This window comes from Prunus dulcis, chromosome 4 (assembly GCF_902201215.1).
Source record: "Prunus dulcis chromosome 4, ALMONDv2, whole genome shotgun sequence".
NCBI lineage: Eukaryota > Viridiplantae > Streptophyta > Magnoliopsida > Rosales > Rosaceae > Prunus > Prunus dulcis.
The window spans coordinates 1,918,167-1,939,478 of record NC_047653.1 but is presented as its reverse complement, the minus strand read 5'-3'; the positions used below and the strand labels follow the sequence as shown (position 1 = coordinate 1,939,478).

Here is a 21,312-nt window from a genome sequence, read left to right as displayed (position 1 = left end):
AATGGACTTTGTGTTTGATCAATGGACACGACCTGTCGTTTATGGCCTCCCAGAGACGAATTCAACGACATATCGTTTGCTTCACCGCTTGGTATAAGTTACTGTGTTCTGCTGCGAACGAGCAAGTGAAGTCGGTCTTCTTCTTCAGTGGAAAAGCTCAAAGTTGAATCTTTGATGATGAAGGCCGTAGTGATAACAACTCCAGGTGGACCAGAGGTCCTCAAGCTACAAGAGGTTGCAGACCCAGAACTCAAAGAAGATGAAGTCCTGATCAAAGTCGCGGCCACGGCGCTGAACCGAGCCGACACGTTGCAGAGGAAAGGGGCGTACCCGCCACCCCCGGGTTCCAGCCCCTACCTGGGTCTCGAATGTTCTGGAACCATCGAGGCCGTTGGGGAACACGTCTCACGCTGGCAAGTCGGTGATCGGGTAATTCGGAATTTTTTTAATTTTTTTAATTTTTTTAAATGTTGTGTTTGCTTCCTGTGAAAATGGTGGAAAGTAGAAGGAAAATGGGGTGTTATGATCAATTCGGTGTGCAAAGATGAAAAGAAAGGAATTTGGGAATATAGTGTTGCCAATGGAGTTGGTGGTTTATATATAATATACCATTAAAATCAAAGCTTTTATTATCCCATTCACTTTCATGAGCTGAAACTATGGGTTCACCAGGGGTTCTTGTGTAATGGGACTCTTTAGTGGCTCCAAATGAAAAATAAATCATATAAGGATCTTAAATTGGCGTAATCACAATTTGAATTTGCTTCAATAGTGCTTGGTTAGTAAAAGGCAATGGATTAATATCCCAGTTTGCTTATAAAAAAAACTTTCGATGGAATGAGTTAAGCCTAGTAAAAACACTGCTTTTTACAGCAGCCCTTTGTTCCATTCTGTCAGTGAAACCGGATTTGAGACTTTGTTTCCCCACAAAGGGTTTCTGTCACATACTTGAACTGTATCAATTTGTGTTGTGCAGGTGTGTGCTCTTCTTAGTGGAGGAGGGTATGCTGAGAAGGTGGCCGTTCCAGCTGGACAAGTTTTTCCCGTCCCGCCGGGTATTTCTTTGAAGGATGCTGCTAGCTTTCCTGAGGTGGCATGCACTGTTTGGTCGACTGTTTTTATGATGAGTCGGCTATCTGCCGGTGAAACGTTTTTGGTAACTTCTGAACCTACTATAGTATTCTCCTATATGATCGTTTGAATGAAAATGCTGTAATGGTTGTAGGTCCAAAATAGCTTTGGTGGCTTTTTTTATTTTGTTGTCTAAATGTCAGGTGCTTTCATTTATTTTCATGAAATTTGTGGAAAATGTTATCAGAAATAAATTTTCTACCATATCTATATGTTTAGGTTGGTATTATTGCACTTTTTTGTGTATACTATCACAAATTATGCTCTGGGCATAACATAATTGATAAAGTCAATTCCTTTCTTTGTCTCTGATGCTAGCTTTATATATCACTGAATGACTGCCAAAATTTCAGGTTCATGGGGGCTCCAGTGGAATTGGTACATTTGCAATTCAGATAGCCAAATACCAGGGAGTAAGGGTGTTTGTCACAGCAGGTAAGCCGCAATTATTCTTTTATGGCATAAAAATCAGTTTTTTTTTTCTTCGTAATTATTGATATAGATCTTGATCACCAGGAAGTGAGGAAAAGTTAGCTGTTTGCAAGGAGCTTGGAGCTGATGTGTGCATCAATTACAAGACCGAGGACTTTGTTGCACGGGTAAAGGAAGAAACAGGTGGCAAAGGTTTGTTCTCTTGTATCAACACTCCAATGATGTTAGAAATTAGGATTAATTTTTATTTTCAGTTACTGTCGGAGAAGAAAAACATGTTGATATATAACTAATGACAGGTGTTGATGTTATCTTGGATAGCATTGGGGCAAGCTACTTTCGGCGAAACCTTGACAGCTTAAATTTTGATGGGAGGCTTTTTGTCATTGGGATGTTGGGTGGTGCTGTTACAGAAATAGATCTCCGTGTTGTGCTTTCGAGGCGTCTCACCATCCAAGGTAGTAGAATTTATACTAGGTTTCTAGTTCCATAGGTTTAAACTTTGGAGTTGGGTGGATTTGGCCTTGCAATGATTCATAACTTAGTGACATCGTTTTCCCTCCCTTTTTGCAAAGAGTTGTTGCGCTTTGTTTGATATAAGAATGTGTTTGATATATCCTTATGTCATGTGGTGGTTGTGTCATGTGGTGGTTGTGTATGCAGCGGCTGGCTTGCGGTACAGAAGTCCAGAAAACAAAGCGGAAATTGCTAGGGAGGTGGAGAACAATGTGTGGCCTGCAATTGTTGCCGGCAGGGTGAAAACTGTGATCTACAAGGCTTTTCCACTATCTGAGGCAGCAGAAGCTCACCGGCTCATGGAAAGCAGCCAGCATATTGGAAAGATACTGCTTGTTGCGTGATGATATATGAATGTTAACTGTAATAAAATGTAATATTCAAGTGAATAATTCAGACCTCATTAGGTTGGTCGGGTCTAGGATGATGCTGAGTGTGCATATATTTTGTGGTATGGCGATGATGCTTATGTTGTACTCTTGTATTATGAGAATAAATTACTACACGATCATTCAGTTTTCAATTTGCCACTTCTTGCCCTTCCCAGAATTCATGCAAAATTGATTAATCTTAATCAATAATAATGTGCCCTTAATCGGCCTCCAGGGTTATCAAAGTGAAAGTGTTCCCAGAATTAATGCAATATTGATTCACCTTAATCAAAATGGTGGGTTTTCAAGTCAAGTAATTCATAATTTTTGTGCACTTGCCTAGTGTAATATCCATGTCAAATAACATCTTCGCAAGTACAGGGCAAAAAAGATCACAAGATACGTCATCAGCAGCACTATAGTGCATCTTGCCAACCTATCTATCCATTCAAGTCTCTTGGTTTGGTGTAAACAAGTGGAACTTTCAATCACTGCAAAGAGCTTCAACAGCTAAACATTTTAGCACTCCAGGACAAGGATCACCCAAGGTTGCTGTGGAGATGGGGATTGAACATCCTTCTTGGCCAAGGCAAGCCTGCAAGTCCATTGAAATTAAATCCAGCTTATCGTACAAGAAAACCTCATGTTTTTTTTAAAGGACATTCTAGTTTAAGGACCTCTAACTCCAAATTGAATCAGAACCTGGGTTACTGGTTCCACATTATAATATGAAGAAGCTGAGGTTTCTCTTACCTGCTGAACAATTGATAAGATGTCGGCATTGCAAGCTCCCAAAGAGAATGTGCCACATTTTCCAATAGGAGTTCCAAAGCTAGCGAAATTGATTGAAGTGATGTGCCATCCTCGTTCACAGGTCAGTTGAACTTCAGGGTTTTGAGATATGAATTCCGAGTTTGGTTTCCAGGAATCAGCAGGCGGAGGATCAGTCTCTGATACATGTGCACATATCTCTTGGCCAGTTTTTGTCCTCAAAGAAATCTTAGAAGGGTCACCACCAAGCTCTTCATGGAGAACTAGAAGGTTCTCTCCAATATGTACCCACGTACGGGGAATATGGTACCTAAAAATTATATACAATGTATTTGATTTTAATATGATTATATCACTTTTGGTGCATCACTATGCAGGACAACATAAATGAACAAAACCAGCAATGCATTCACTCTTACAGAGTTTGAGCTGGTTGACCACAGTTCTTTAGACATTTCGATGGATCGTAGGCTCCTCTGTAGTCACAATCACTGCCATTGGTGCAACCAGATGATGGTGAGAGGAAGGCCGGCCAATATCTCCCTATGCTCTGCCCATTAACCCATGCTTGTCCCTTTCCCATGCTAGCAAGATTTAATGCCAAAGGACCCTTCCCTTCAGGAGCAAGGAATGCAACCTGAGGATGAGAAGAACATCAATCGAAGAAAGCAAAATGAAAAGAAAACATTGAACCAAGCATGCAAACTGCTTACCTTGTACCATATCAAACTCTGATTAACTGGTGGAGCTGCTCCTGTAGTCCAGAGTGAACTGTTTGCAAGATTTATGTTATCCAAATCAAGGTCTTCCCCTTCAAGTCCCACCTTAAGATAAGGATATATCAAATATGGGCTTGTGAGATCAAGATTATGCCCATAAATTGTGCTTGTGTGTATATATAAATATAGCAATCATAAATCACGCCAGTCGGCTAACTCAATTTCAATTTTGAACCAATGTCACCGCTGTGAAGAAAATGCTCTAACCTGGTAGATCCATTCTTCAAAAGAAAGATCATTTGTGTCGTTCTTTAAGTCACGAAGAGCAACATAAAAGATTCCTGCTCCCGCAACATCGAACCACGGTCCATAGTTCTGGAAAATTACAGAAGGAGATTATATCAAGAGGCCATGAGCATGTTAAGGTGGATGGCTCTTTTTTAATTAATATTAAAAGAAAATCCACATGAAAATTAGCGCCAAACAGTATTATGTACCTGTACACCAATCATCATACTCAACAGATCTATGGTATTATTTCCATGGTTTAGAGTAATCTTCTCATCTAGGATGAAGCTTGCATCTTCATGGTTACCGTATCCAAATCCTTCAAGATAACAATATAAAATGTTCGTTTAGATGCACAAAGGCTAAACTTCTGAATACATAGGGATTCAAGAGTTAGCTGATCAGTTTTTTACTTCTCTGCATTCAAAAGAGTACCTACCTACAAGTCTTTTGTTTACGAAAACAAGTGCTGCATGCCCCAGGCTCTCAATATGCAGAAAAAGTTCTTTCTCTTGACCAGGTATGTTGTTTTCTTTCACATTAATACTGCCAGTATGGTGAAGCACATTCAAGAAGATGTCAGAAATTGAATAGGATTAAAAATAACTAGCATACAAGTATGCTAAGGATTTCTAATATATCCGTTTGATGAGCACAGAAATGCACTGGATTGACTGTAAAAATTATCAAAACTGGATTATTACCTTATTGTATACCATAAATAATCACTAGTGTCTTTTGTTGTAGTTATCTGCTCCAGTAAGCCTGAGTTCATAAACGAATTGTTGCTCCAAATACCGACTCTTTCTTTATACCAACTCCATGAAGATGGTTCCAATATAAAATCATTTACACTGGTTGTGGCGGAAAAAGAAGAATCTCCAAGAGTTCTTTGTGAGACAACCTTCAATTGTGACACATTGTTGTGATGAAAATATCATCAACAAAAGAGCTAATAAAGACACGAGCATAGACCTTACAAAAACTATTTATTTTCTCTCTTCTTCTCTTTCCTCTTCCTTAACTACCAAAATCCTAACAGGTTCAAGAGATTCTGTAACATTTTCTTTCTGTGCTATAAGAAGTTGCTAGTCCCAATTGACCCAGTTTGAATGAAATACTAAATTACAATAGGATATGTACCTTCGCAGTATTAAATATAACATTTTTACAATCGGGAAGGATGCTCACGGACCAAGCTGGAAGGAAATAGATATTTCCATTAAAAGTGACATTTGCATCTAAGCTACTGCCATAATTAGCAAGAAAGGCTGCACACTCATTGGAACTTTTATAGTAGACATGTGCCTGATGAAGAAAGGAAAAACCAAAGTGAGGATGGAGTAAGAGATATGAGCATGAGAAAGTAATGGTGAAAACTGATCATCAAAGACAATTGATTTAAGTCCGGAAAATATATTGAAGAATCTTGAAATATGTTGCATACCTCTAAGTTTTTACCAAGTTGCACTTGTGTTGGATTGGAGCTGATCATATGTTCTTCACACTGCTTTATTGCCTTGTGCAAGTCACGCAGGTGGCCCCATTTTGGCTGCCTAAGAAAACCTGCATAAGGTTCCTCACAAGATGAAACAACCTCAGGATATTTGAATGACAATTCTGAATTTCTGAGCCACACAAAAAAAATTAATCTGTTTCACTAATTTCTCAATATCCAAGTGTTGGATAAATTTACCATATTCATCTATGGGAGCATCATAATCATAGCTTGTTGCAACCAAAGGGCCTCCAGCTGTTCGCCCGAAGTTGGTCCCCCCAAAATACTGCAAGGAAATAACAGAGAAAAAGGACATGATGATGATGTTTATGGAAGCATATGGTGGTGAAAATGCTAACCTTTACCAATCAAGGCTAGAACTAGAAAGAGAAATCTGTGTAGCTTACCATATAATAGTTTTGAAAAGTGCCACCTGTTTCAAAAAACCGTGCAACAGCAAAAGCAAGATCCTCAACAGGTCGAAAAGGAATTGGATTGCCAAATCCAAGGAACCTACACATTACATATGATGATATTCAACATTCTGTATTTCCAAGTTGAACTCCAAAGGTGGACTTGTCTCCTACATGTTATAATAATAAGCTAGATTGTTACCATCCACTGTAATTCTCTGTCCACATCTTGGGTTTGGATGGGGAATTTGGGGTAAACCTATCACAATAAAATCCATTGCATGTGTTTATCTGCAGGTAATTTATAAAAATAATGAAACCTTTCAAATGGAAATATTGAAAGAACGGGTGCAGTGGAAAGGTGGGAAAAACTGTGAGAAGATAACAATTAGAAGGTACAAGGATTGGCAAACTTGAAGACCTTCCATGTAATGATGACTCTTATCAGTGTAGGCAACACCTTTTCATGGAAAATCAAGTACAATACTCACAATTGGATCCGGTGCATCGTCTTGCACACACATCACCCAAGGTACAGATGTATTAAGACTGACAGCAGTTTCTGCAGCCCATTTGACATATAATTCTCCACCAACTCCATATGAACCTTCAATATTTCCATATTCATTTTCAACCTGTCAGAGCACATATAAGAATGAAAATTGAGCATGCAAAACAGAACTGTAATTTCTATTAGCCTACTTTTTTGGAATGTAAGTTATGAAGCTTGAATAAATGCAAGATAACTATATCAACATGCATGATCGAAACACCATGAGTGCCCCAACTACGTTTTGGATACATAATCTGCATAACCATCTTTTTAGTGTACGTCTTGATAATAAGCATCCAATGACTTAAACTAGTCATGCACTTGGCACAATGCTTCACTTAGCAATTAAAAAATATATGGGGTACAATTAAACCATCACATTAAGAATTAATACGTTAGACCGGATAAGTTTCATATAGTGTATGGCCTACTGTCAAAGGAAAGCACCTGAGCAAGAATGATTGGGCCTCCTTGTGATGCGAAGAGATGCTCCTTCTTCATCATTTCAACAATTTTTGCAAGAAATTGTTTCATTTCAATCTGCATTTTGACAAGTATTTAAAGTTTTCCAATCCATAAGATTCAATGCATTAATGTGAACAAGTTTTTCAAAAGCAGTAGCAATGCAAATAAAGATGGAAAAGTAAGAGGTCCAGTTTTATCCAAAGAGAAACCATTTCCACTGGCAAAAACAATTGTACCAAGTACCTTAAAAGGTGCATTTGTTGTGCGAAACTGAATTCCGGGAATAAAGTGTAACCAAATAGGAAATCCCCTGTCATAAGATAATGATATCTGCAGAATCAGTAAAAGCTATAACAGAGCGGAACATACAAAACTAGGAAACTGATGCCAGTGCAATGTACACCACAAGAGAGCATGAAACAGAAACAAACCCATAGTTCCATTCAGCACAAGCATACGGGCCAATCCTCAAATGGACTAGAAGGCCAGCTTCTTGCACTGTCTTCACAAACCTCACCAAATCGAACCTGCCTTCAAAGTAGTACTATAAGAAATGAAAGAAAACATCAAATTAATGACAAATTCAGGGGAAAATAGATGCCAAAATTCCTAAAGGACCTAACTAGCTAGCTGAGAGGCTAGTGGTTTGTTCATATTAGAATGAATTTACATCAAAGGCCAGAGTTATTCATACCTGGCCTTTTACAGGCTCATGATAGTTCCAGAAAACATAAGTCTCTATCACGTCCAGTCCCCCTTCCTTGGATTTCTTAATAATTTCCGGCCACACCTGCATTGTACCCCAACAAGCACAATCCCACATTGTCATTATAATGCATCCTCTGATAGCCTTTTCAAAATTTCTCAAATATATTACAATCACATAAGTAACAGATTCTAGAACTCACCTCTGGAGTGCTTCGAGGATAATGGATAGAGCCCGACTGCAAAATCCGCCGCTTCCCATCAATAACCAGTGCTCTGTGGTCATATGTCACAGTAGCAGAAAGCACTTTTTCAGTGAAATAACCCTCAAAAACTAGGAGAGCAAAAAGAACAAATGCCACCAAACTCTTGGTCCCCATCATTCAATTTAACTAAACTCACTAAACCCAGAATGCAGAAAACAGCAAGGGAGCATAACCAAGCAAAATTTCCAAGAAAAATCCGAAAGACTCAACATTCCACAACCCATGTTGGTATTAGTACTTCCCATCAAGAGGAGAAAGAGCATGAGATTGATAAAATTATATAGGCGCGAATAATATATTAACATGTGGGCTACTGTGGGCATTGGTTTGTTGGCATTGAAAGTGCAAAGTATATGTATACATACATGGAGTTTTAAATGGAAAAGAATTGTACCTGAATGATTATCCAGACGAGATATCCAAAGCTTGATTTTGGAGGGAAAGCTGAGGGCACTAGACTAGCTATAAGAAGAAAAAAACAAAGGTGTTGCTGTCAGTGGATAAGAGTACAAGGAGGTGACGCAGACAGCAGAACTTCATTTTCAAGTTTTTTGGAAGCACATCGTGTGCAAGCGGTGAAGAATGGAGATAGTTTGATCGCGGCAGACGGCCAGTTGTGCTGGCGTGCTTTTCAATTTTCGTTATGATCCGTGACTAGACCGTTGATTTGAGCAACGTTGAAGTTTTTGGCTCTTATCTCTGGGACCATAGTTTTGCCCGTTGGGCAAGAATTTGGGCCCTGCATTACCATCGTCATTGTGGGTCATCCTTTCGCAATATTCTTTTTTGTTTTTTTAATCAAAGGGAAATGGGGATTGAAATTTGGGAATCTTTCAAAATTGCAAAGAGAATGAGCTTCAATAGGAAAAACAATTAAATATACGAAGGCGGAACCTCAAAAATAATTAAAGTACATCAATAATACCCGCATCACTATATGTGCAGATGACGTCGAAAATTTTATCATTTAAAAGATCCTTTAAATTTGACGTGATTATAACTTGAGAGAACATTATTTATTTCATGATGTCTTTTATTTGCTTTAACTCTTTGTAATATCATGCTTTAATTGAAATTTGATCATTAAACCAATTTCGACCGATTTGTCAAATTGCTACATTGACATGAAATGACAAAAATTGAAGGTTAAAATTGCTCCAATTGAGTACTCAAATTCTATATGAATTTAAAGGTTGAAAGAGATATGTCAAAAACAACATACCCAAAAGCTTGATGTCATTTTAATATTTTTTTAGTAATAGAACCCACTACCATTTACTTTTTTTAAATTTATAAACTTGATGTACCCGAAGTCTCATATTGAGCCCTAAACCTTTAGGGAGTCTTTTGATGTTAGTCCATTTTTTAACTTTGTTTGATTTGCTGGATCATCAGAAGGGTTGATAACAAGTTTTGGAGTTCAGCAACCGCATCTTCAATTTCAGCAAGGCCTCCGACATCGACCCGGTCCTCAACCCCAGTTTCGCAGAGGTTGAAGAAGCCATGGTGGAGGAAGAACATTAGGAACATTGTGATTCCTGAAAACTATTTATTTCTTTCTTTCCTAAATGATAAAAGGTACTTCCTTGAAAGCATTCAGACTAAGTGTAAATATTGAAATGTTCTACAAATATTCTATGATAACTCCTGCTGAGGTGAGTATGATTCTTTATCAGTGCTATTGGAAGCTGTTTAGCCTTATTCTTCTCGGTAAGCATGCACAAAGAACCAAGTTTTTTTAGGATTTTTCTGAAACCATGGTGGAGGAGGGTGAAGAGGTGGGGGAGGGGCTGGTGGCTAGGGTTGCTGAGGGGGTGGGGCTGCGTCGGGGAGGGGGGAGAGAGAAGGAGAGAAAGCTTTTGCTTTTGTTTTCTATGTTTAAAAATATTATTTTATTATTATTTTACTTTCATAATTAAAGGGTGTTTTAGGGATAATAGTGGATGGAAAGATAAATTTAGAGAGACAAGCTAGCGGGGTTTTCTTAGAAAATTTGAATTAAAAGTTGGAGTAAACAAAGAGAAGTGTGAGATTTAAATAAAAAACTCAAAAAATAATACATGTGCATTATTAAGATGATTATTAATTGTGACTGCACACACAACTACTCCACAACCACAGCTCACACCTCTTTTATATTTATAACAATTAATGATTAGTGACAGGACGAACAGGCAAGGTCGTGATCGTTTATTTTCAAAAAAATAGAGAGAAGAAGGTGATAATTAATATTTAAAGACTATACTTGGCACACAAGAATTTCCGAATTACAACAAAATGTAAAAAGCTTTGCAAGTCTACAACTAAGATACAAAGATTCACGCCTGGAGTAGAAAACAAATTTACACATGAAATCAAGACCATTAATTTTCTCTTCAAATTTATACGAAGTCGAAGATGGTGCAGTGCAGGTTTAGACAGTATCTCCTTACGGATCCGATGTTCACATGCAGGTTTGACTGACAGCATTGGTGGGAATCTCTGCCAAACCCATCACGTGGAAAGCCAAATAAATTTACAAATTTATGGTCAATCGTCAACATTATTTTTTGTTTATCCATCGCCGCGCCCGACATCTTTGTCTAAAATTTCGACCAACTGTCAATATGGTCTTACTTACAATTTGTTGGGGAAAGCAAGGCATGGCAAACTCTCTTCAGTTCAACTTAGGAACCTGAAAGTCGATGGATCTGTTCAATCATATTGTCCTTATTCTTATCCAACAGTTTTAGATTGAGAGATGTTTGGCACATTGCGATTGCATAAGAAGTGAAAGAGGTAGCCTATGTATTGTTTGGGAGCGTCGTTTGAAGGGCGTACGAGGTTCTTCTTTTTCTCCTTTAACTCTTAGCAAATTATTTTTATTTTAGATTATTTGATAAGTGGCTATAGTTTTCATGGCTGCTTTAATTTTGGTGGGTAATATTATATTCATCTTCTTCCTTCTTCAGAAAACCCAAATTCGTGGGTACTATTCATCACTCTAGAAGTCCAATTTCGAAAGCTCAAATCAGAAAACTTCCTTCATCAAAGTTGTTCATATGCTCGATTAGTCTATCACATATCAAAAAATGAGCATCATCAGACCTGTCTAGCTACCTCAAACCGGCTATGACATTTCTGTGTTCATCCATGAAATGTGAGTTTTTTGCAGCTCAAGTGAAATTAAAGATAGTTATAAGGACTATATTGCAAATAAAGATTTTTAGTAATATGTTTGAATGTTGGACTAGGAATCAGTTTCCCAGTTTGAGCTCAAAGGCGCAAAAGGCAAGTCAAGCTTAAACTTTGGATTCCAGGTAAGGGAACTTACTCTCGGACTTGTATTTTTTTGTATGTATGACAAAGTATATACTATTGTGTGGAAAAGTTGCACTGTTTATGATTGCCATATATGCTTGATTTTATGGATGCTTGGCTTTGGATTTCTAAAGTTTGGAGGATTCTTGCCTACGGGCAGTAACCTTGATGACCTAAGGGTGAAGGGGGCATAGCGTATTGCCTAGGTTTCAATCTCCTAAACTTCTCAAGGGGTTATACGGACCGACTAGTGCTGAATTCCATGTGGCTGTCAGTCTAGATGTGCGAGGTAGAGCAAGTAAGACCTTCATTTTGATAGCTCTCTCCAAAATGTTGAGCTATCAGTCTTGAACCAGCTCCTCAAAATTCAAAGTACTTTTGCAAAACATTAGTGTCATTAGGAAGTTCTTATAGGATTGAGGCAATGATGTCTTATCTTTTGTGATATATACCATATCCATTCTCTTTAAGTATGCAATACACCTATTAAAGGTGCTAAGATGCTTCATCATGTTTCCTCCCTGTTTAATATGAAGATTTAGGAGCTCTTCCTTCAGGAAGAGTTTGTTTGACAGTGACTTCCCTGCAAACATATGTCTGAGCTTTTCCCATATCTGTTTCGCGATGTCTTCCATCGCGTTGAACAACACCTCATTTGCCATGTAGTTCTCAATGGCCCCTAGCTAACTTGTCAAGCGAGTTCCACTCCTCGTCTGTCGTTGAGATTCTACTGTGCTATGTCATGGTTTCCATCTTATTTTCCTTGTCTGCCAAGACAACATTGAGATTCTACTGTGTTATGACATGCTTCATATGTCTTTGCCAAAATGTGAAGTTCTCCTTGCCAGTGAACAACTTCAACTCGATCTCCATGCTAGCCGTATGTGGTTGCTTCGGCTTTATATCTTCAGCCTTCTTGTTGTTTGCCATCTCCAACACACAAACGCTCTTCTAATTGTAAGAGCACTTGGGCATAAACTAACACTCACTGCTAACCATAGCTTTGATACCACTTGTTGTGTGTTAAACACTTCAAGACCTTGTTATCGATGGACTATACTTCAAGCAGACACACAAACCACAAAGAAGAAAAAAATGCACACACTCAAAACGAAAGCAAATAAACTCAAGAATTTATAGAAGTTCGGTGTTGTGCCTACATCTTTTTTGGTGATTGCCTCAAAAAATTTCACTAGTAATAAGAATACCTTTGGTTTACAAGAAACCTCATTTCACTCTTAAGAACCTTAGATCTTAATTTCTCACACACCATGCTTAAACCTAATTTTGATGCCATTGTGAACCCTCTCACAAACCCTAACTCCTAAAAGGCCTATTTATATTCATAGGCTTTTAGTTACAAGCATACAAGGAATAGGAAACTTAAAATACCCTATTAAAATAGAAAATCTATAATAAAACAAGATGGACCTGCACAAGTCACGCGGCTACCGCTCAAGTGCGCCTTGCATCCACTTGAGCGCATGGGTCTGCTCGAGCCAACGTTCTGCCGCTCAAGTAGCAGTCGGTCTGTAAAGTTCCTACAACACCTTACTGACATGATTCTTTCATTCCTTCGCATCTTTAGGCGAGCCAACTTCAACAAGTGGGTACTGGGTAGGTGGTAAATCAAGTTTTTCTGTACTGCAATTAATGAAACAATATATGAGATTCACTTTCAGATTTTCTATTGGTATCCAAAATAACTAGACACAGTACATCTATAAAATTCTGACAAAAAAAAAAAAAGTACATCTATAAAATGAATTTGAAACAAGTTTGTACGAGAAGTTAATTGAAATCTAATCTTTGCATATATAGATTGTAATAGATCCAAATGGACCATGACAAAATTTTATGTGACATATATTGACGAGTTCTATTTACTTAGGATTTTTGGTTACTTACCTATTTATCTATTATAATTGAGATTTATTTTCTATTGTAATTCACATTTATTTTCTATTGTAATTTAGATTTATTTCTTATTTTACTTAGGATTGTACTTCCTTAATACCTCAATATTAGAGAAGAATACATATCTGAATATTTGCCCTACTTTGTTTGACATGGTATCATAGCCCAGGTTCTCTTGTGACTTGTGCTTGCATTCTCCTTGCAATTTACGTGGTCTTCTCCGTAGAGGGAGGGAGGGGGGAAGGGGGAGTGAAAATGATATGTTTATATTTCCCATGAAGATAATGCCTATTTCTTGGGTCTGACGACCCATTTTCTTCAATGGGAGAGGGAAAATGAAGAGAAGTTTCCGATGAATTAGGAGGAATTCCTTTTTGTCATTGCCGATGTTGTTACTGTGTTTCGATTTGTCTCTCCAACATAAACAACTCTAACCCTAAACACTACCTATTTCTTGTTGCCGTCGTCTACCTTACTACTGCCGACATTGGCATCATCCCGCCATTCATCTCTATGCCGAATGTTGATGCTTTTATTTCTTCACATGCTTCTGGTTTTACTTCACCTACTGCTTCTCCTACCTCTATTGTGATGGTTCACACTGAATCGTCCACCAACCTACCCTTAGGATTCAAATTGAATGGATCCAACCATGTGATTTGAGCTTCGATAATCGAACTCCATGCTACTTCACAAGGAAAATTAGGTTACCTAACTGGTGACTCTTATGCCCCAGATTCCAAAGATCCACAATTTGGAAAGTGGAAAATTGATGATGCTACTATGAAAAGTTGGATGCTACGCACTATGAAACCTAGTTTGTTAAATATGTTTCATACTTACCTACTGCTATGCTCATAGGGTTTCTGCATTCTGCCTTATCTACTATAGTGCTTATAGGGTTTTTGTGTTCTGCTTTATCTACTTCCCTGCTCACAGGATTTATGTGTTATGCTATGTGCCCTGTTTGTTAGGGTTTGCTGCGAACTTTAATTTGGTTTGTCAGTTGCTTTCACTCATGGTTTACAGGAGACAGGAACCTGAAATTGGAATTTACATGTGAAAGAGTGACTGATCAAAACGAATAGCAATGGCAGGTATATATTGATTACATTTTTGTTCTCAACAGAAAATATGGAATTTTTTTTCCTGAAGTCTTCTCTTCTATTGAGGCAACACTGAGAAAAATAATGAAAGAGAAAAAGAAAATAAACAAAAGTTGGTTTCTATCTCAACACTTTTTTTATGCAGGAGCAAAATGAAAATGATCATATAATTATCTCTTGCAATATTACAATATACATGTTAACTTATACCATGCATGATACTAGCTCTCATCATCTAATTCTCTCTTTAATTTTTTTTCTTTCATTTGTCTCCCATTTTTTGCCTGTAGCAGAGTTTGTGGAGCTTGTTGCCTCTCTCATTGGTTGTCTGCAGAAATCAACCTGTTTAGGCACTCCCCTTGAAGAGAAATATAAATATTTTGCAAAACGCAAAGAATATCTAGAGACTTTAAAAAATGACATGGCCCTTTTGAAAAGCCGAAGGTGTGAAGTAGAGAGAGAATCTGAGGAGAAGGTGGTGAGCAAGCCTTACAAAATCTCCGACTGGTTAGAAAGGTCAAATGACTTCATAACTGAAACTAATGAGTTGAATTTTGAGGACACAATAAGTGGGAATTGGTGTGGTTTCCCAAACTATTATCGTTCACAGTATAAAGCTGGGAAATCCATCCTCGGCAGAATTGAAAAGGTAAATTTACTGAAAGAGGAGGGCACAGATTTGTTTAATGTGGAAGAAGACTTTGTGGTGGGATATATACAGAAGAACACAAAAGAACTGGTGGGCAAGACAGCAAGTGCTTTTGAGAAGATTATGAAGTGCGTTTCAGAAAAGGAGGTTGGAATCATATGTGTTTATGGGATGTCTGGTTCGGGAAAGACTGAAGTTTTAAAGGAAGTCAATAACCAAATATTGAAACAGTACAAAAGTTGTAACTCAGAAGATGGCAGAGATGGGAATATCACAGCCCAATTTGAGAAAGTTATTTGGTTGACTGTAGAGAATATTGGACCACCTGAGGCAGCCATTGCTGCCCTGCAGAAGGGCATCCAAAAAGAATTACAACTTGACGACCACAGTGCTGGGAACAGAGCAGACAAGTTGGACAGTGCGTTGAGGAAGAGAAGATTTCTGATCGTTTTGGATGATATGCGGAAGGAGTTGTCTCTCGAGCATATTGGGATTCCATGGCAAACAAACAATGGCTCCAAGGTTATAATCGTTTCAAAATCACGTCCAGTGTGCAGGGACATCACATTTGATAGAGAGGTCGAAATCGAACTTGGATCAGACGAAGAAGCACTCAAGTTGTTCGAGGTTGAAGCTGGCATTGGATTTTCTGCACTAAGGGAAGATACTCGAGCGGCCGCGGAAAACATGGTACGCGAGTGTGATGGTCTGCCCGTGGCGATTGCTGGTCTGGCTCAAACCTTGAAAGAAATAATAAAATTGGATCCTAGCGATGTCGATGTCGATGTCGATGCAGAATGGAATGGAGCATTTTATAAGTTGAGAAATTCTAGTGTTCTCTTGGAAAAAAAGAATAGGAAGGCATTTGCCCGCCTGTTATATAGCTACTCCATGTTGAAGAAAGAAGCTCAGCAGTGCTTCCTGTACTGTGCATTATACCCACCTGGTCATTGCATTGAAAAGAAAGAGTTAGTGGAGCACTGGTTTTGGGAAGGTTTATTGAGTAGCAGAGAAAGAATTAAGGGGCAGCTGATAGAAGATACGACATATGCAAGAGAGATACTGGATGAGATCAAAGGAGCTTACCTTCTGGAAGCAGTTAGTGAAGGTGGAAAAGAATGCATCAAGATGCGCAACTTAGTTAGGCATATGGCAATCCATCTGACCAAAACAATCCCCGATTATGATCAGTTTCTCATCGAAGCCGGGGTGAAGCTTACCGACTGCCCGCTGATAGGGAGGAACTTGTCTAAAGTAGAGAGAGCCTCATTGATGAAAAGTCAGCTTAAAGCACTTACAAAAAAACCCAAGTTTTACAAGCTATCCACGTTACTTCTGCAGCACAACCCCATCTCTCACTTTGATGACGATTTCTTCCGTAATATGCCTAACCTCAAAGTTCTTAACCTTTCTCATACCAATATCTCTACCCTTCCAAAGTCAGCCTCTTCTTACTTGACAAAACTAAGGGCACTCGTCTTGCGCGGTTGTTGCAACTTAACATCTCTGCCTTCTTTAGCAAACTCCGAGGAACTACTTGTTCTGGACCTTTCTCATACTCCCATAACAGAATTACCTGATGGCATGAAGAAACTAACCAAGCTTATTCGCCTCGACCTGTCCTGTACCAATGTGGGAGAATTTCAAGCTGAATTAGTGCGTGAGTTAAAAAATCTGGAAGAACTCTACTTGATAACCAATGACTCTGCAGGTTCTCTGTGGGGATCAGAGAAAGAAGCAAGTAGTTTGTGGGGATCAGAGAAAGCAGCTAGTTGTATTCAGGAGCTGGGAGCCCTTCAGCATTTAGCTATTCTTCATATCAACTTCCTAGATGCAAAAGCCTTCAACACATATGTGGATTCGAAGGATCATTCTCTATCCAAATTCAAATTCTCCGTGGGTGGTTCTTGGGATAAAACAAAGTTACCTGAAAACAGCATTGTTTTCATCAAAAGTGACTTTCTTGTGAGTGGAAAACCAGTGTCACTCCCAGAAGACACCTCTGAGCTGCATGTAATGAGCAACAAGGATCTATATTGGTTGCCTATTAGTGGTCGACGTTGTCTAGACAGCCTGAAGGTCATAGATATATCTGGCTGCGAAAGTTTGGTCTATTTATTCGAGAGGAACGTGTCACACAACCTTCCAAACCTCGAAAAAATTTCGGTTAAAAATTGTCAGAAGATGGAGGCCTTGATATCAAAAGAAGACCCTTTGCCATTTGCACTTTGTTTGAATAAATTAAAGGTCATCCATATCTCAGACTGTGAAAATTTGGGCTACTTATTCAGGATTGGGATGGATTCTTGTCAGTATACCTCTGGCCAAAAAAAGATTTACTCAACCTGCTTCCCAAACCTCCAAGAGGTATTCATTACACGACGCTGGAGGATGAAAATGGATAAAGAGTCAAAAGAACCCAATCCTGCTGTTCATCCAAGACCAACGGACCTTGTGTTGGTTGATCCACTTGAATTGAAGAAATATTATGATTTTGAAAAGAAAGATAACCCTGAGGAACACATTTGGTACTTTCCTGATCTAAAGATGCAGATCATAACTTCTCTTCCTGAAGAACTGCTACCTCGGCCACGGTTAGTATGCCACGAACTATTAAACCTTGTTCATCATACATGTTCGAATTCGTGTCTTTTTCTGCCATGCAAACAACAGTTTGCAGGCAATGAGGATTAATCTGTCCTCCAGTACGCTATATTCCTAACCAGAGGGTTGGATAACATGGCATTTTACTTTGTCTTTGAAGGCATTTGTCTTTCAAAGTGGCAATAGATTTATTTTAGAAGAGTTTGAAGCAATTTGGTAAAACAAAATGCAAATCTGAGTTTGTTCCCCTTATATTAGTTGGAAGTTATTAACTCCTAACTTTTATTTTCATGAAAATATCATACGGGCTCATTCAGTAGCAGCAATCAGATTAAAAGGAGTCGGAGCACTGGTATGTCCTCCTTCCGCAATTAATTTTTCACATAATTCTTATGAGGATTAGTTCTTCATTGTTTGATAACGTTCTGTTTTTGCTATTGCAGACTCTATAGAGAAGCTAGCAGCCAGTACAGATCGTATGCTTTTATTAAGCCATCTTCTGAACTCTATTTTATTTCTTTCTCGTGTTCATGATTGATTCAACTCCACCAGATTGACATGTTAGCTTCGGTTTATTTTGTTCCTTGTTAGCCAGACTATAAAATTGCTAGGAAAAAGTGTAGTGATTAGACCTGCCAATGGATCAGATTTTGATCCTAATTCGATCCGAATCCGGTGTACTTAATTGGAGATGAATTGTACTTTTCAATCCGATAATCCGATTACAACTCGAATATGGTAATCCGAATATAGATAAATCTGGATATGGATTATAGTTTATTTGATCCGATAATAATTCGATCCAACTTAGTATGAAGTATAGTTTAGTTTTTATATGCTTTATATTAATATTTTATATGTGTAAATAAGTAATTTTAGTTTTATATGCTCTAAAAGTACACTTAAAACAAATTTTTATGAGTAAAAGAAACCCTAGCCGCTCTCACTCTCTAAGTTCCAAAGGAAAAACTCAATAGAGGGGGAGGAGGAAGAAGTGTCATTGTCCCTCCTCCCTTATCATCTTTTCCTTCATTTTTCTTTTGGGTGAGTGAATAAGTTCACTTGGGCGTTTTGAATAAGAAGCCCCTTGTGGTGATTTCTTTTGAGCCATGCTCAGTTTGAAATTCCCCATCACATCTTTTGGGCTAATTTCTCATCTTCTCTAAATTCAATTCTACCTCGCATTTGAAGGAGTTTGATGCAATCTACCTGATTTGTTTTTGCCATGTTTTTTCCATTGGCATTGTTGTTCGCTATTATGCGTAGTTGGGTCACTGGAAACCTTGTTCCCCATATTCGTAAGAGGTTTTGTATATGCTTAAGGTTAGATGCGGTGGTGTGGTGGACGGCGGCGCTTCTTCAGGTGGTGGAGATAGGGTTCATTTAGGCTTATGTGTTGTTTTAGGGTTTGTGGGCTTTGTCTGAGGTTTAACTTAATTGTAGTGATGTGAGCTAGTAGTTGTTGGCGTGTCTGCTTTTTTAGCATGTTAGTTTTGTTGCCCTCTTGGGCTTGGTGATTTGGATGTCTTGTTGATATCTAACTGTATCTATGAAAGTTTTCTAATGAAGTTGTTATTTTATAATAATAATAAATTAATTTTTATGATAAATATCAAAAATTGATATAAAAAAGTAGCTAAACCAATTCCAGAATAAAAGTACCAAGTACCTTAAAAGGTGCATTTGTTGTGCGAAACTGAATTCTGGGAATAAAGTGAAACCAAATGGGAAATCCCCTGTCATAAGATAATGATATCTGCAGAATCAGTGAAAGCTATAACAGAGTGGAACATACAAAACTAGGAAACTGATGCCAGTGCAATGTACACCACAAGAGAGCATGAAATAGAAACAAACCCATAGTTCCATTCAGCACAAGCATACGGGCCAATCCTGAAATGGACTAGAAGGCCAGCTTCTTGCACTGTCTTCACAAACCTAACCAAATCGAACCTGCCTTCAAAGTAGTAATATGAAAAAGGAAAGAAAACATCAAATTAGTGACAAGTTTAGGTGAACATAGATGCCAAAATTCCTAAAGGACCTGACTAGCTAGCTGAGAGAGAGGCTAGTGGTTTGCTCACATTAGAATAAATTTACATCAAAAGCTAGAGTTTTTCATACCTGCCCTTTTACAGGCTCATGGTAGTTCCAGAAAACATAATTCTCTATCACGTCCAGTCCCCCTTCCTTAGATTTCTTAATCATTTCCGGCCACACCTGCATTGTGCCCCAACAAGTACAATCCCACATTGTCATTATAATGCATCCTCTGATTGCCTTTTCAAAATTTCTCAAACATATTTCAATCACTTAAGTAACAGATTCTAGAACTCACCTCTGGAGTGCTTCGAGGATAATGGATAGAGCCCGGCTGCAAAATCCGCCGCTTCCCATCAATAACCAGTGCTCTGTGGTCATATGTCACAGTAGCAGAAAGCACTTTTTCAGTGAAATAACCTTTCAAAACTAGGAGAGCAAAAAAGAACAAATGCCACCAAACTCTTGGTTCCCATCATTCAACTTAACCAAACGCACTAAACCCAGAATGCAGAAGACAGCAAGGTAGCATAACCAAGCAAAATTTCCAAGAAAAATCCAAAAGACTCAACATTTTCCACAACCCATGTTGGTATTAGTGCTTCCCATCAAGGGGAGAAAGAGCATGAGATTGATAAAATTATATAGGCGCGAATAATATATTAACATGTGGGCTACTGTGGGCATTGGTTTGTTGGCATTGAAAGTGCAAAGTATATGTATACATACATGGAGTTTTAAATGGAAAAAAAAAAATTGTACCTGAATGATTATCCAGACGAGATATCCAAAGCTTGGTTTTGGAGGAAAGCTGAGGGCACTAGAATAGCTATAAGAAGAAAAAAAAACAAAGGTGTGGCCGGGCCTGAGGTATTGGCACGGAGGGCGACGGCCATGGGCCTCAAATTAAAGGGCCCCAAATTTATATATATGTATTTTACTTCTTTGTTTTTGTCATTTGCTTCCGAAGTGGTCACGTGGGCCTTTTTCAAAGTCTCCCATATTTTACTTCTTTGCTTTTGCCATTTGCTCTACCCAAAGCACTTTGCCCATCGCATCTCCACGCCTCTCTGCCGCCCAAAATTTTTTTTTTTTTTATGTTTCTCATTTATCTTTGTTCTTCCCTCCTTTTTTCTCACACTGATTTTCTTCATCTTCTTCTTCCTCCTGCTTTCCCCTCTCTCATTCTTTCCTTCTCTTTCCTCTTTATTTTTTTCTTCTCGTGTTCTCTCTTATTTCTCTTTGTCTCTCTTTCCCCTTCCACTTTCTTTCTTACGAGGGAGGGAAAATTAGCCTTATTATTCTTTTTAATTATTTTGTTTTACTCGTAAAGTCAAAAATTGGACCCACCCAAAAAACATACCTACTCTGAGTAGCATATAAAAATGTGTACCACCTTGCACACTGAATGCCACGTATCAGTGACAGCTAAGTAGTGGCCCACACTCCCATACAATTCCAAGGTTGACTTTGAGGTTTTCTGTTGGGTTTCTATATTTCCCTCTTGGTTTTGTTATAAATAAATAAAAAGTGTTCAACCCTTCATGATTTGGGAAACCAAAGGGTCT

At 38.4% G+C, this 21,312-nt stretch overlaps 3 protein-coding genes and 1 long non-coding RNA gene across 8 annotated transcripts; 2 read left to right on the top strand and 2 right to left on the bottom strand.

Moving 5' to 3' along the window:
* The first annotated feature begins 52 nt into the window (after positions 1-52).
* Positions 53-2,604, top strand: LOC117624903 (quinone oxidoreductase PIG3). Its single transcript, XM_034356415.1, has 6 exons — positions 53-429; positions 977-1,156; positions 1,485-1,566; positions 1,648-1,755; positions 1,863-2,021; positions 2,227-2,604. The coding sequence occupies exons 1-6, from the start codon at positions 175-177 to the stop codon at positions 2,421-2,423; spliced, it is 981 nt and encodes a 326-aa protein (XP_034212306.1). The 5' UTR covers positions 53-174; the 3' UTR covers positions 2,424-2,604.
* Positions 2,605-2,749: 145 nt separating this feature from the next.
* Positions 2,750-8,471, bottom strand: LOC117624898 (beta-galactosidase 8-like). 4 transcript variants are annotated; one of them, XM_034356407.1, is made up of 19 exons: positions 8,066-8,471; positions 7,852-7,947; positions 7,589-7,701; positions 7,401-7,467; positions 7,140-7,232; positions 6,631-6,774; positions 6,342-6,430; positions 6,134-6,239; positions 5,925-6,012; positions 5,676-5,794; positions 5,372-5,536; positions 4,933-5,132; positions 4,668-4,774; positions 4,438-4,547; positions 4,208-4,315; positions 3,935-4,045; positions 3,641-3,858; positions 3,204-3,531; positions 2,750-3,045 (listed from the first exon to the last, which is right to left on the bottom strand). In XM_034356407.1, the coding sequence occupies exons 1-19, from the start codon at positions 8,243-8,245 to the stop codon at positions 2,935-2,937; spliced, it is 2,553 nt and encodes an 850-aa protein (XP_034212298.1). In that variant the 5' UTR covers positions 8,246-8,471; the 3' UTR covers positions 2,750-2,934. The 4 variants fall into 4 exon arrangements, with proteins under 4 accessions (XP_034212298.1, XP_034212299.1, XP_034212300.1 ...); XM_034356408.1 differs by having other exon boundaries at positions 5,372-5,427; positions 5,690-5,794; positions 8,066-8,455; XM_034356409.1 differs by lacking the exon at positions 5,372-5,536 and having other exon boundaries at positions 8,066-8,455.
* A 2,226-nt stretch (positions 8,472-10,697) lies between these two features.
* On the top strand, positions 10,698-18,484 carry LOC117624897 (probable disease resistance protein At4g27220). 2 transcript variants are annotated; one of them, XM_034356405.1, is made up of 7 exons: positions 10,698-10,951; positions 11,080-11,267; positions 11,369-11,427; positions 14,375-14,442; positions 14,745-17,694; positions 18,022-18,056; positions 18,148-18,484. In XM_034356405.1, the coding sequence occupies exons 4-7, from the start codon at positions 14,436-14,438 to the stop codon at positions 18,240-18,242; spliced, it is 3,087 nt and encodes a 1,028-aa protein (XP_034212296.1). In that variant the 5' UTR covers positions 10,698-10,951; positions 11,080-11,267; positions 11,369-11,427; positions 14,375-14,435; the 3' UTR covers positions 18,243-18,484. The 2 variants fall into 2 exon arrangements, with proteins under 2 accessions (XP_034212296.1, XP_034212295.1); XM_034356404.1 differs by having other exon boundaries at positions 11,362-11,427.
* On the bottom strand, positions 15,943-19,668 carry LOC117624906. The gene is made up of 4 exons (XR_004585386.1): positions 19,562-19,668; positions 19,374-19,440; positions 16,187-16,722; positions 15,943-16,043 (listed from the first exon to the last, which is right to left on the bottom strand). It is a non-coding gene; the product is annotated as an uncharacterized LOC117624906 (long non-coding RNA).
* Between the last annotated feature and the right edge of the window lie 1,644 nt (positions 19,669-21,312).

What these genes read in the sequence shown, in the direction of transcription:
- LOC117624903 (XM_034356415.1), top strand. Translation starts at nt 175, where the DNA reads ATGATGAAGGCCGTAGTGATAACAACTCCAGGTGGACCAGAGGTCCTC. An exon ending in CTGCCGGTGAAACGTTTTTG is followed by an intron (nt 1,157 to 1,484) that starts GTAACTTCTGAA and finishes CCAAAATTTCAG; the next exon opens with GTTCATGGGGGCTCCAGTGG. An exon ending in AAGGGTGTTTGTCACAGCAG is followed by an intron (nt 1,567 to 1,647) that starts GTAAGCCGCAAT and finishes CTTGATCACCAG; the next exon opens with GAAGTGAGGAAAAGTTAGCT.
- LOC117624898 (XM_034356407.1), bottom strand. Translation starts at nt 8,245, where the DNA reads ATGATGGGGACCAAGAGTTTGGTGGCATTTGTTCTTTTTGCTCTCCTA. An exon ending in ATCCTCGAAGCACTCCAGAG is followed by an intron (nt 7,948 to 8,065) that starts GTGAGTTCTAGA and finishes GGTACAATGCAG; the next exon opens with GTGTGGCCGGAAATTATTAA. An exon ending in ATGAGCCTGTAAAAGGCCAG is followed by an intron (nt 7,702 to 7,851) that starts GTATGAATAACT and finishes CATTTCTTATAG; the next exon opens with TACTACTTTGAAGGCAGGTT.
- LOC117624897 (XM_034356405.1), top strand. An exon ending in GAACTGCTACCTCGGCCACG is followed by an intron (nt 17,695 to 18,021) that starts GTTAGTATGCCA and finishes GGGCTCATTCAG; the next exon opens with TAGCAGCAATCAGATTAAAA. An exon ending in TAAAAGGAGTCGGAGCACTG is followed by an intron (nt 18,057 to 18,147) that starts GTATGTCCTCCT and finishes TTGCTATTGCAG; the next exon opens with ACTCTATAGAGAAGCTAGCA.